The sequence below is a fragment of the Crocodylus porosus genome, unplaced genomic scaffold (genome assembly GCF_001723895.1).
Source record: "Crocodylus porosus isolate Cpor-Errol unplaced genomic scaffold, CroPor_comp1, whole genome shotgun sequence".
NCBI classification, from domain to species: Eukaryota; Metazoa; Chordata; order Crocodylia; family Crocodylidae; genus Crocodylus; species Crocodylus porosus.
Window position 1 is genome coordinate 19,434,590 of NW_017728910.1, and position 13,190 is coordinate 19,447,779.

General features: G+C 45.4%; 1 protein-coding gene across 1 annotated transcript in view; it reads left to right on the plus strand.

The window, feature by feature from the left end:
- Positions 1 to 13,190, plus strand: part of USP13 (ubiquitin specific peptidase 13 (isopeptidase T-3)) — a 71,625-nt gene that overhangs the window by 30,759 nt on the left and 27,676 nt on the right. Inside the window, exons 5-8 of the mRNA XM_019532767.1 lie at positions 1,211 to 1,353; positions 1,570 to 1,754; positions 7,919 to 8,013; positions 11,117 to 11,304. Coding sequence (XP_019388312.1) covers positions 1,211 to 1,353; positions 1,570 to 1,754; positions 7,919 to 8,013; positions 11,117 to 11,304 — 611 coding nt within the window. The remainder of the gene's footprint in view (positions 1 to 1,210; positions 1,354 to 1,569; positions 1,755 to 7,918; positions 8,014 to 11,116; positions 11,305 to 13,190) is intronic.

Below are 13,190 nucleotides of genomic sequence, written 5' to 3' on the forward strand. Positions count from 1 at the left end.
TGCACTCCTAAAAAGAAGGCCCAAATATTTTGAAGTGTGACCTCTGGTTTTTAAATGCCCAGCTTGAGACACCAGGGGCCCATTTTTTCCAGAGGCTCTGAGCACCTTCACCTCCTAGTGACTTCATTGCCATTCATTTGGCAGGGTACATATCCAGAACCCAAAATCCAAAACTAAAAAACTTGAGCCAAAGGGAAACACCCAGTCTGCTTAATTCCTAATCTCATTAGCAATCCCATTGGGTTGGGGTCAAAATATATAGCACTTAAACTGGAAGATAACTTATAGCCAGTTTTTTATTTCGGGGATTGCCGTAAGATTAAAATCTAATCTTTCCTTTAAATTCAGATGTATTCTAATTCATGCTACTAATAATATCAGTAGATATATTAAATAGACTTTCACTTCTAATAATTAATTCGCATGATTAATGATGTTGGCTTGTCTTTTTCATTTCTCTCGGCTTCAATGATAAAAACAGACTTGTGAATTTTGCTTTCTGATCCTTGTAAGTTATCACCGTGCTGCAATTGTTGGGAAGTCTACAGCAAATATTTAAAGCAAGCTGTTTTCATTGACATAACCCCCTCCCCCCCAATATCATCAGCATTTCTCTTGTGTTTAAAAAGAAGAGGTTAGACCAGAGGTGGGCAAAATGTGGCCCATGGGCCATATGCAGCCCACCAGGCCATTCTATCCAGCCTGCGGGGCCTCTAAAAAATTTAGAAAAATAATATTTATCTGCCCCTGGCTTCCTGTCATGCGGCCCTCGATGGCTTGCCAAAACTCAGTAAGTGGCCCTCTGCCTGAAATAATTGCTACCCCTGGGTTAGACGGTCTACACTTAGCTTCATCTCATAGTGTGGCTATAGGAAGAAGTCTCTGGCACTATGGAAAAAATTGTTATGGCTAGCAGGAAAATGCTCCTGCATATTGTATAGCACTATATTGATTTCTGTTATACATGTGCTTAACTGCCTTGCTGATTTTGGACCTAAGATTTGGCCAGACTCCTAACAAGGTATGAGTAGTAACTGCCCTTCGGGTTTCCACAGAATGAGGCTAGCATTAGTTAGGGCGTAGAGTTGGCAGCAAGGAAGCTGACAGTGGCCTGCTTAGTTCTCAGACCTTTTCAGTGTTATACCATAACACCTGTCACACGCAGATTAGTTTTTGAGTTTGACTGGTGCTTTTCTGGCTTCTCTTCCAGGTGACAATAGCTTGCGATGCTCTTCTCAGCTCCAAATCTCCCTACCGAAAGCAGGATCCTGATTCCTGGGAAGAAGAACTACAAGTATCTAAACATGCCAAATCACTTGTACAGTTAGATAATGGCGTTCGGATCCCCCCCAGGTGAGGAGACGGTGTGCTCTTTGGAGTGAAGGGCTTGCCTCGTGACTTGCAAGCCTGGGGGGCTGTGCTGGTTGCTTGTTCCAGCTGTGGGATTACCTCCAGCTGTGGGATACCTCTGGCAGATGGGAGGGCTTTTATTTGAGTCACGTATCGGTGTTGCGGGCTGCAGCACTGATCTGTTTCTCCTGCCTTATTTTCAATACTTGTCCTTTTCAGTGGCTGGAAATGCTCAAAGTGTGACCTGCGGGAGAATCTCTGGTTGAACCTGACGGATGGCTCAGTGCTGTGTGGAAAATGGTTTTTTGATGGCAGTGGGGGAAATGGGCATGCTCTGGAACACTACAAAGAGATGGGATATCCATTAGCGGTGAAGCTAGGAACCATCACTCCTGATGGCGCAGGTAGGTCACTGGGTGGATTTGTGCTCAGCTCCAGCAAAACCAAAATATACCATGCATACCATAAGGTCTTCTACCACCGAAGAGCTGTATTATTTGTACATATTGTCCATGCTGGAGTAGCTGGATTTGTAGTATATATGATTTAAGTATTGGGAAAACTTGGTGAGATGGAAATAAAAAAAATAGAAGAATATCCTAAAAATCTGTAACATGGGGAAAATCCATCTAGAGAGAGCATTGCTTTGCAGCAAATACTGCTGTGTTTCAATTCCTTGTTTTTAGTCCTGAGATGATATGATTAAACATGGAACCTTTGCTGCTGAGAATCGTTTTGTCTTGTGGTAAAAGAGAATGGACTTGGGGTTTGAGAAATTTAGGATCGTAGTTATTGTGCAGCCCAGGGCCACCCACTCACTTCTGTCCAGCTTGGCTTCCCTTTCTGTTAAAAAGCAATAATATATGGTAGTGTAAGAGTTATGGTTTAGCCATGATGGTCCCCAAATTATGTGAGAGGCAAGGATTTCTTAGGGTGATAGCTCTTATTGGACCAATTGTATAATTGGGATCTGACCAGAACAAGCCAAGCGTAGCATAGTTTAAAAAAAAAAAAGTCGTAGGAGGGGAGTGAAAGAAGTTGTCAGAGGAAAGAGACACCCAATTAACAGAAGAGAAGCAGCTGATTACTGGGAGATCAAGGCCTATAAAAAGGGAGGAAAGTCATTCTTACCTTTCATTTTGCTGTTCAAGTTGATCCCTTTTGAAGTAGTTTAGGTGAAGATGGTTTCTTAGCTTTTCTGAAATTCTCCTGCCTAGCTGTGTTGCATTTGTGGTGTTGTATGTTAGCTAGAGGGTTGCAGATCATGAATCTCCTTGGGATAATTATGTTTCTTGCACAGGCTTAGGGGAAGATGTTACTATATGGTCTGGCTTCTTTTTTTATTAGATTGTGGATTTCCCATTGTAAGCATTGGATTTCAATATCTTCCAATGTATGGTAGTGCAAGAGTGACATTGTAGCCATGATGGTCCAAATGGCACATTTATATCTACCCAATTCTTGAATTTTTTTCCATACATGGAATATGAGGATGACCCTCCTCCCTTTTTGATAGGTCTTGATCTCCCAGTAATCAGTTTCTTTTCTTCTGCAAATTGTGTGTCTTGCAATAATAATAATTTAATAGTTTGTAAGGGATCGTAAGGGGCATCAAATCTGGTCTCTTGCATAGCACAAAGCATAAAATGTTGCAAGTGATCCCTGCATCAAACCCATAAGCTCTTGTTCTTGAATACTCATGGAGTATGCGGACCTGATATGAGGCTTATGCATGTTATATAACGTGCTTTAAGGTCATCAAAAGGAAGGATAAGTGTCATTGTTTTCTCTGTGTGTCTTTCCAGGGTGTTGCTGTGGTGAGGATTCTGATATGTGAGGATTAAGCATGTTGAAATAATGTGGAGTGAGAAGACCTAGGCAGAGATTCTGTTTTCTTGCCATACTACAGGAGAAAATGTAAACGGGGAATATGATTTTTGCATTCAAACTTGATTTTCAGTGCTCATGGCTGTATGGGTGAGGTGAGAAATGGCTTTCCACCAGCTGTTTCCTATCACAGCTGGTGCATTTGCACCATGCTTTGCACATCAGAGGGGTTTGATTTATAAGACCCTTACTTTCTATTTAATTCTCAGCTTTCTCTTGAATTCATCTATGTATACCTCCTCTGAGTGTCACTCAGCTGCACCTGCTGAGGGCCTGACTTTACTTGCTATTGCATTAACGCTCGATTCCTGGATGCAAGATTCGCTTTTATATCTGAACTTGGGAGGTCAGTGCTTTTAAAGACTTGGATGTAGAAGGTTGTCATAATCTTTCCTTTAGCAGGTCTCAGCTGCATCTGCTGTACAGTCTTGAAAGAAGGTCTTGTTTCGCTGGGTTATTGAGGGCTCTTTAAGCCACAGTCTGGCTTCCGGTAGCTGTTGTCCTTCTGCCCTCCACCTCCTCTCTTACATGGCTTCTCTGGTAACAGAGGACAGACAGTCATCCTTTTTTTTTTTTTTTCCAGTGAGGGGGTAGCAGCTGGTCTGCACAGGTCTTTGTTCCTGTTCCATCTAAAGTCAGCTCTGCTTTTCCTGGAGGAAAGGCTCCTTCCTCCCTACATGCTGCTTAATTAGCAGTCGGTGCTAAATAATACACCACTTAAGGACTGGCCTGTAGCCTTCCAATCCCGCCTGAGTAATGGGGCACAACACAGAGCAGAAATCACATTGAGAGGGAGAGCCAGCTCCTTCCTGAGAGAGGGAGGCAGAGAGTCAGAGGAATAAGAAGTCCGTCCTGGTGCTGTACTGCCCCTTTACAGCACTGCTGGGGAGCTCAGCCGTGGCTTCCACCCCTCCTTGCCCACCGCTGCAGGGTGGTAGGTAGTGGCACTGCAGTGACTGCTTCCTCTTGGGTCTCAGTGATGCAAGAAGCACATGCAGAAGGACAAAAGGGATTTCTCATGTCTTTGTGCAGATATACAGCAGGGCTTCTAGTGTTTTTCAGAGGGCTCAAAACTGGTGCGGCTACCAGCAAATGTCATGAGATGTCTGTGGGAGAGGTAACTTTATATGCCCTGTTTACAGCACAGGTCAGATGATAATTCTGCGGCAGGGCCAGGGATCACCCCAAATCTTTTAAATCTCAGCCTGGGGCCTTAAATGCAATCACTTCCATGAACTCTTCTTGTCTGGGCTTCTCTAATTCCTGTATGTTTTGACAGATGTGGCTGTCTCCTTCTTTAGCTCTCGTGACAAGGCATCTGGGTCCCCTTTTCTTCATCATGCTGCTGTGCTTCCCTAATCTGGCTGCAGGCACAGTGGCTAGAAGTAGCATGTTTTCTTCAGCACAGATTAATTGAGTGAGTGGCTTCGTGGGTGCTTTGGCTTAGTTTCATAGTTGACCTTACAGCTCATCGGGTCCAGCCTTTTGCCCTCTCTGCCTCTCAACCCCAGCCTCGGAACGGACGGCTGCATCTGCAGCCAGTAGGGCATCAAACCCTCCGGGTACCACAGGAAAAGGAGTAGGGGCATCAGTCCTTGCCATGGACCAGCATCTTTCCTTTCCTTGCTGCAAACACCTCTGTTTATGCTGCTTGTTATTCCCTGCTCCTACCTCACCAGCTCCTGTGAACCCAGTTTTCTTTTGCCGCAGTAATATTGTTCTGACCGGTGTATGTCTTGAATCTACTGTGATCATGTATATGAGTATGTTTCAGAATTCAGAGCCTCTCTTTTCCCCCCTCTGATTTTTACTGGTCTGCATTTTGTAAATAAATGAATCCCTTCTCCGTCTCCCTCCTTTATTCTCTATAAAAAAAAGATGTCGCTATAATTTTAAATTGGCAGCCACAGAGCTGAAAGTGTTAAAGCTCGGGAAACAGGATCTGGGTTTGAGCAAAGATTGCCTCGCACATCTCTGTTCCATTTCTCCTGTTCGGCGTGATCTCGCCCTGCCTCGCTCTTCCATTGTCTGAGCTGGGGGAAAAGAAAAACCCCACTTCCGTGTAAAAGGCAGTTACCCACGATACACTGATGTATTTGAGCTTTGCGTGGTGTTTGGCCTGGACTCTGACCTCAGTGTAAGGGGATGGGAATGCTGTGAACCCCTGTCTTGATGAAGCTGTCATTTCTTCTTGGCTACTAATGCTAGCTCGCTGTGGAGTTTCAGCAGAGGGACATGTTGCATCCACATGAATACAGGTGGGGTCACCCATGACTCATGCGAATAGTGGGAATGTTAAATTAATGAGCCTCTGACAGTGTATCTCGACAACCCTACTCCGGAGTTTGAGAGGTGTCACTACTATGAAGACACAGTACCTTTTCAAAAGTTGCACTGACTTTTGAGACCGACTAGAGCCCAATGCTGAGGCACAAATTCCAGTGGGGTCAACGCACGTCCAAGCCGCAGGTGTCTAAACTCTGGGAGGACTGGCCGGTTGCAAAGGCTTCATGCAGGTAGCCAGATGACACTGTGCTGAGGAGGGGAGCTGTTTTATGACTGTTAGGGGGATGACAGGGTTGGACGTTGTTTGGAAAGGAGACATCTGATATGAAATACTTTTTTTTTCTCCTTGTCTTCTGGGGTCTTGCCCTCCTGTCCCTAGCTTTGTGCTTCTGATGGGACTTGTTCTGTTGCTACCAGTTCTTGTCCCTCCATCAGGCAGGGGTCAGATATTGCCTCACAGTGGGAGATGCGTGTGCCTGTGGATGAAGACCGGCCTGGGGAAGTGCAAGGAAATGGAGGGGAGGGAAAGGTGGAGAGCGGATTCTAGCAGGTGGTTGTCAGGAAGGACTGGGAAGCCATGCCAAGTCCTTTCAGACTCCAGGGAGGGACTTGAAGAAAGTAGCCACCCCTGATTGGAGCAAGGAGGGAACAGAGGCCTTGTCCTTAAAGTCTGGCTACAGCATCCCTCATATCTGTTACCTCATTTAGTTGATCAGAGCAGGTTTCATCTTTCCCGGCAAACACTGAACACTGGGCCCTTCCTTTCTTTCAGGCCTCCCCTCAACCTTGGTGGTTTCTGTTTTGACAAGAAAGCATTCTTGCTAAGCAAGCTTTGTTTCCCTTCTTGACTTGAGTTCTGTTGTGTGATAACCAACCAGGGCAGCAATGTCACCCATCTAGGGGAAACTTAAGCCCATGGGGCTTGCACCCTTCTCTCCTACCCCTGCTGGTTTCCAAGGAGGAGGAGGAGAAAGAATCAGAGAAGGAAATTCTGGTGCAGCCTTGTTGGGTGTCCAAGGAGTAATCGCCTAGTGCAAGAGAAAAGTGATGGGACTTTCTCTCCTCAGTGCAGAAGTAGTATAACCTGACAGCCTTTAATAGAACTAGATATTGTTGTAGCTGTAATGATCCAGGAAATATGTGAAAAGCAAGGGGCTTTAATTTACAGTGGTATTTTTATTAAACCAACTGTTATTGGACCATAGTTTATTAGACCATAGTTGGGAGAGATGTTAGATAGACTTTCAGGCGTAAACTGTCCTTCCTCAGGTCTGGGAAAGAAAGAGGTACAGCTTAAGCTAAGTAACAGAAAAAATGATGGCTTGTATTTAACTCCATATGTAAAAGAAAACAGGGTTGGAGACTAGGAACAAAAAGAAGCAATCAGAAGTAGCTTCAAAGCAGAAGTGCAATTGAACAGGTAACCTAATTATGTAAAAGATCAAGACCATTCAGGAGAGAAAAGGGTCATGATTACCTGTGGGGTACAGAGCGGTTAGAAGACCCACCGGTTAGATTATGTGTTATGAAACCCTCCTCTTATGTCTAGTTCATGTTTAGTGTCTAGTAAAGTTACGGATATTTTTTGTTTCCAGGCCTGTCTTGTGCAAACTTTTGTAGATTTCTCTTGAGTAAGAGGACTATGAGGTCAAAACTGGAGTGATTGTCAGATGCTATGAAAGGACTTGGCAAGAAAAGAGATAAAGGACCAAGACACCCAAACACCAGTGGAAGAACACTTTTCACAGAGCCAAGTAGGCTGTCACCTACAAAAGCTCATGCCCCTTTGAAACAGTCTCTAAGGTGCTACCATGACCTACCTTCTGCCCAACTCCTTCCTGTGAGACTTTAGTCTGGAGTGTCAGGCCTGTTTAGTTTCACCCACGTAGCTTCCGGGAGGGCATTTCATACATTGAACGAGGTGTACCACATCCCATGATAGACATCTACAGGCTCCATGGTTTTCTAATGGTTTCATTGTCGTGATTTTGGTAGCCGTGGATATATGTTGATAGGTTTTGCATTTGTTCTTAAGACAGGGTTATATGGTGTTTGGTATTTGTTGATTAGTGAGGAATTTGCTTCTCGTGAGTTGGGGGAGATTTGGAGGCTATTTGACAGGAGCAGAGGGTGTTGGGCTGTTACTCTCAAGGTATGTATTTGAAAAGGATCAAACCTATACGCTATATATACTTTGAGGATATGTTTGGAGAGGATCAGACACTTCCCAGCTTTTACAGTTGTGCATTTACTCATTTCTGTATGTCGTATACCAACCCAGAGAGAATAATGATACTGCCGTCTTTGGCAGTACTATTCTGGGAGCGTTTTGTTGGTAAACAAAACCAAGGCTAACGTTGTGTGTCATCACATCTGCTTCTTTCTGTTTTTATAGATGTCTATTCCTTTGAGGAGGAGGAGGCAGTTTTAGATCCACACGTGGCAAAGCACTTGGCACACTTCGGGATTGACATGCTCCAGATGCAAGGGGTAGGAAATACCCTTGTTCTTCAGTCTCACTGTTCTACTTGGGGTGTTGGGGGCAGGGGACGGGATGGGACGGGGCAGACACCATATCAGTGAAAAATGGGATTCCTTAAGCTTGTGTACATGTGATTGCTGTGTACTGTTGTTCAAATAGTATTTAGCTTTGGGAAGAATACTGTCACCTGAGCCATGTTTGTGCCCTGGGCTGCAAGGAATCATTTTGTGTAACTTCAGGATCTGGGATTTGCCTTTGCTAGGGCTCCCTTCTGGTCTGTAGTTTGCACACTTACCTCGCAGAGTTTTGTGCATCACTTGCCACAAAGCTAAAAGGCTCTGCTAAATAAGGGAGATGAATATTGAGAATATTTAACTGTGCTCAGCAGCTAGTTTATGAGCAACAGTCCTGTGGCACATGCAATTTTAAGGGTAAAAAGCCTAAATCCACTACAGGTAAGTGAAACAAATGGATGAGACAAAGGTAATTAAAAAAATAAACCGAATATGGCCTCAAAATTGCATTTTGTTAACAACAGAAGGGATTAAACGTAAGACAAATGGAAATGGGTCCATAAAGCTGGGGACTCCTGATAGAAAGAGGTTATTATACAAAAGGAATATGTTTCCCTCCTGGCCGAGGAGGCAGTGTTGTTTGGAGAGGGCACAGTAGCCTGGCCTCAAGAGCATGGGGTTTCCAGCTCTGTCACTGAGCTGCTGGTAAGTGACCTTTGATATGCCACTTCCCTTCTCCATGCCTCAGTTTCACCCTCTGTAAAATGGGTATGATGGTGCCCACCGTGTTTGCATGGATATTACAGATGAATGGAAGATGCTAAATAAGACCATTTTTTGTTTGCCAACTCAATCTTGTAGTAATGCACAAAAAACCGAAAATGAGGTGGATTGAAAACTATGAACGAGAAAGAAATGGATTAGTCCATGTCTGTTGTCCAGGCAAAAGAAAACGGGCAATAAACTGTATAAATGATAAGTGAAGAGTTAAATTTTAAATATCTTCTCAGGTCTAACACTAAAACCTTGTTGATACCATTGGATAGGAGCCTTAGGGCGCTTGTACATGTAATGAGTGTTTAATCCCCAAGATTTTATTTTATGCCCCCTAAGTTGAAATGGTGGGTTTTTAATTGAAACCCACCATTTCAATATAGGGGCTTCTGTCACTGTTATGGCAAGGGGCGTGATCCTTTTTTTCCCTCCCCCTTTTCACAAGCCAGAGCCTACCTGCAGCCCGGGGTAGCCGAGCAGCCCCTGAGCTGCAAGGGGCCCCAGTCCTTTCTTCTGCTGCGGCAGCACCCCTTCGGGCCACCCAGGTGGGCTGCTAGTTCGGAGGCAGCATCTGGCCCAATCCAAGTTTTCCCTGAGCCCACCCGCTGGAAGCCCACCGGGTGCTGCTCCCTGGGTGGACTCAGGGAAGAGTTGGATCAGGCTGGGTGCTGCCTTCGAGTGGGACAACGCCTGCCTGTTGGCAGGCTGCCTGGGTGGTCCTGGGGGCACCACTGTGGTGGAGGGAAGAACTGGGGGCCCCCGCAGTTCAGGGCTGCCCCCGGCCATGGGCAGGCTCTGCCGGTGGGTGGGGGGAAGGATCAGGACCTCCACTGTTTCCAGCATTTGCCTGCTGAAGGCAGAAGCAGCAGGTTGCCTGATCGTCTTTTTTCTGCAGAGTCTGCTTGCCTCTTCTGCAGTCAGGGGATGTGTTGCTGGCAGGACAAACGGCCTCTGAGATGCAGGTAACCTGGGTCCTTCCCTCAGCAGTGGCAGCACCCCCCAAGACTGCCCGAGCAGGCTGCTAGCAGGTGGGCCCTGCCCCACCTCAGAGGCAGCACCCAGCCAGATCCAACTCTTCCCCAAGCCCTCTGGGGCTTCCAGTGCCCTGTGCACTCTCCCCCTCACCTGGGACTGCCTGGGAATGGGCTATTCCTGGGGGGTTCCAGGTGGCGGTAAAGTGACGGGGTAGTGCGTAAGGCATTGGAAGCTCCAGCAGACTCAGGGAAGAATTGGATCTGGCTGGGTGATGCATCTGAGTTGAGAGAGCAGCCTGCCTGGGCAGCCCCAGGGGGTGTTGCTGCTGTGAAGGGAAGGACTGGAGCCTGCTGGCAACTCGTCCCCCAGGTTGGGGGGGCAGGGGGAGAAATATAGGATTGGGCCCCTTGCCACTTCTGCCTTCAGCAGGTGCCTGTGGCAACCAGGCACCTGCTGAAGGCAGGAGTGGCAAGGAGCCCAATCTTTTTTTTTCTTGCGTGCTTGCCTGCCTGCTTCTCCCGTGGTCGGGGAATGAGCTGACAGCTGTATCATTGCACTTTGCAACATTGGAAACTAAGCTACATCCAGATGTAGTTTCATTTGCAACAACGCAGAGTCATTTAAAAACCCCAAAACTGGTGCATGTGTAATGTGTGACAGCATTAAGCCACACACGGTACATTTTTGTCACATGTACATCATGACGACCATCATGTGTACAAATGCCCACATTTATGAAAGACACCATTAAGCTGTCAGTGTTCCTCCTTAGGAATAAAAAACCCTAATAAGCATGCAGTACATGTCTCAGTCATTTCAGAGGGGTCAGGATTTAACTCCTTGACTTTGGACCTCCTAGTAAAATGCCTATGCATGAGTAATCTACTGCTAATAACCGTTTAGTGTAGTGAGCTGTGGCTGTGCTTGCATAGGCGTGTCAGAGTAGTGTCTTCAGGACCATAACATTGGATTGCTCCAGTCTGACCTAGAGAAACCCCCTTGAGCTGTGACCTAAGGTTGTGGTTACACTGCCATGCCTACAGCTGATGGTGATGGCCCCTAGCTGCCTCAGGTTCTACTAGTAGTCTAGATGCTCAGGGTATGCTACTATAGCCATACTCTTTGCAGTTTCCAAACTAGGTTGGTTATATCTTCATGAGCTGAGATTAACCAATGTGCTTCAATAGCTGACATTTTGATCCAGAAGCTTGTTCTTTAGGGTTGGGACCTTTTTCTTTCCTTTTCCGGTTGGGCTTTCCCCTGTTAGAAAATTAACATTGGTTTGTAACTAATGCCCTGTAATTGCTGCTTTATTTAAAAAAATGCAACAGAGTCCCTTTGCATTCAGACAGAGAACAGTCTAAGAGATAACGACATCAAGCCAAGAGTCTCTGAGTGGGAGGTAATTCAGGAATCTGGCATGAAGCTCAAACCCATGTATGGCCCAGGATACACAGGCATGAAGAACCTGGGAAATAGCTGCTACATCAACGCTGTCATGCAGGCCATTTTCAGCATCCCTGAGTTTCAGCGAGCGTAAGTAATTCCCAGGAGTGGTTTTGCACAGGCTGCATGGTCATGGTTTCTTATTTTTGTAATCTGAGTGCTGTTTCAATATTGCACCCTCAGTGCAAGCAGGTTCTTCCATCCAGTTCAGTGACAGATTAACTGATAAAGTATTTGCATTGGCTACCCTGCCCAAAGATCACTCTTGAACTTGCAAACTTTAGCCTAGTCTGCCCAAAGATTTTGCAGCACTTGGTTCTTTTTATGAGAAATTGTTTAACCCATGGAGTTGTACCTATTAGCATGGATATGGCTATACAAGTAGGGAAGAGAGAGGGCTTATTTTTCTTTTCATATGGGAATAAACTATACTGGTATAAGTACACTTAACCCAGAAAAATTCTAAGCATTCTAGGAATATTATAGCATATTAACAATACAAATATAAATTAAGACAAGTTTTACAAAGTGTGAGAGAGAGAGAGAGAGAGAGAGAGATAGAGAGAGGTACCTTATGAGCTCGAGCAATTTCTGGATGGAAAAAAAGGGAATCTGAGTTGTAAAAATAGATTGTTTAATCATTTTGTCCTGGTAATTGATAAATTAATATTATTGTTTTGTATTTATTTGAGATTTTTTCCATGGGATTGATCAAAAATACCTTGTAGCTATTAACGAGAGCAAAATACTTGGCATTCCAAGGAGAGCGACCTTATAATTGTACATGAGTGATGATAATACTTTAGAGGGTTCCTTTATAGTCCAGCAGAAGTAGTGTGCATTTTGAAAGTGGCACATTCAGATCTTGGAAATCTTCCCAGGTTTCATGTAACAGTTGTCTTCTGGAAAAGAATGTGGGGGGAATTTGGTTTTTGTTTGTTTACTCAGCCATATGGAGCGGTATCTGTAGATTTATTAAGTCTTTCATGCCCGGACGCTTATGCTAACTTTTCTGTCTCTGTCAGGATGGACTTCCTAAGAGATTGTTGTCAGCAGTGTGATTGTTGGACCTAATAGAAACATTTGGTATAAAGGAAGTAGCAGAGATTTTTAAGGGTAGAAGATGGATGAGGATGAATGGACATATGCTCTCAATTGTACCCTCATGGTTCATGCCAAATAAAGTAATACTCTGATGGAGATTGTGGCTGGCTGAGGCAGCACTGAATGGTCTAACAGTGGTGCCTTACCTTTTGGCCCTGCATGGGGCTAATCCGTAGGCTGGGTTGGGTCCCTGGTGCCAGAATTAGGCCCCGTGCATCTAGATTGGGCCCCTCATGCCCTGATCGGTCCCACACTGCTTCTGCCCATCCCTGCACACCAGAGTCAAGCACTAGCTCTGCTGGGTCCTGCACATCGATATAGTATGCAAGGCCATGTTATCTGGCCCATGGAGTTCCCCATGAATGCAGAAATTTGGCAGCAGAGGAATGGCAACATGACACAGCTCTGCAGGCCAAATCTGGTCTTTGGGCCAGGGTTTGAGTATCCCTGGTCTAAGGTATTCCTTAGAGCTTATTGACAATAGATGGGTGAATCTGTCTTGCTCTTCTGAAACTGGGCTGCAGTAACCTGTCAATCATTAGGACAGTTTTTCTCACACCAGCCCTGTGAGGTTGGGAGTCACAACTGAGCCCCTTTTACAGATGAGGAGCCAAGACACGGATTAAATGATTTTCCCAAAGCTCACATGCAAGGTTTGTGTCGGAGACAAGACTAGGACCCCAAATTCAAGACTAGTACCTGGGGTGGGACTTTAAGGTTTGTTTGGAAGCTCCTGGCACCCTTTTCCTCTCTAGGTAGGAAAGCAAAACTTTACAATTTCATCCTGACAGAAACACCCCTGCTGTGGGGGACTTATAAACTTTGTCACTACTGAGCTCTCCCAAGAGAGAAAGGTGTCACTGAAGTATGCC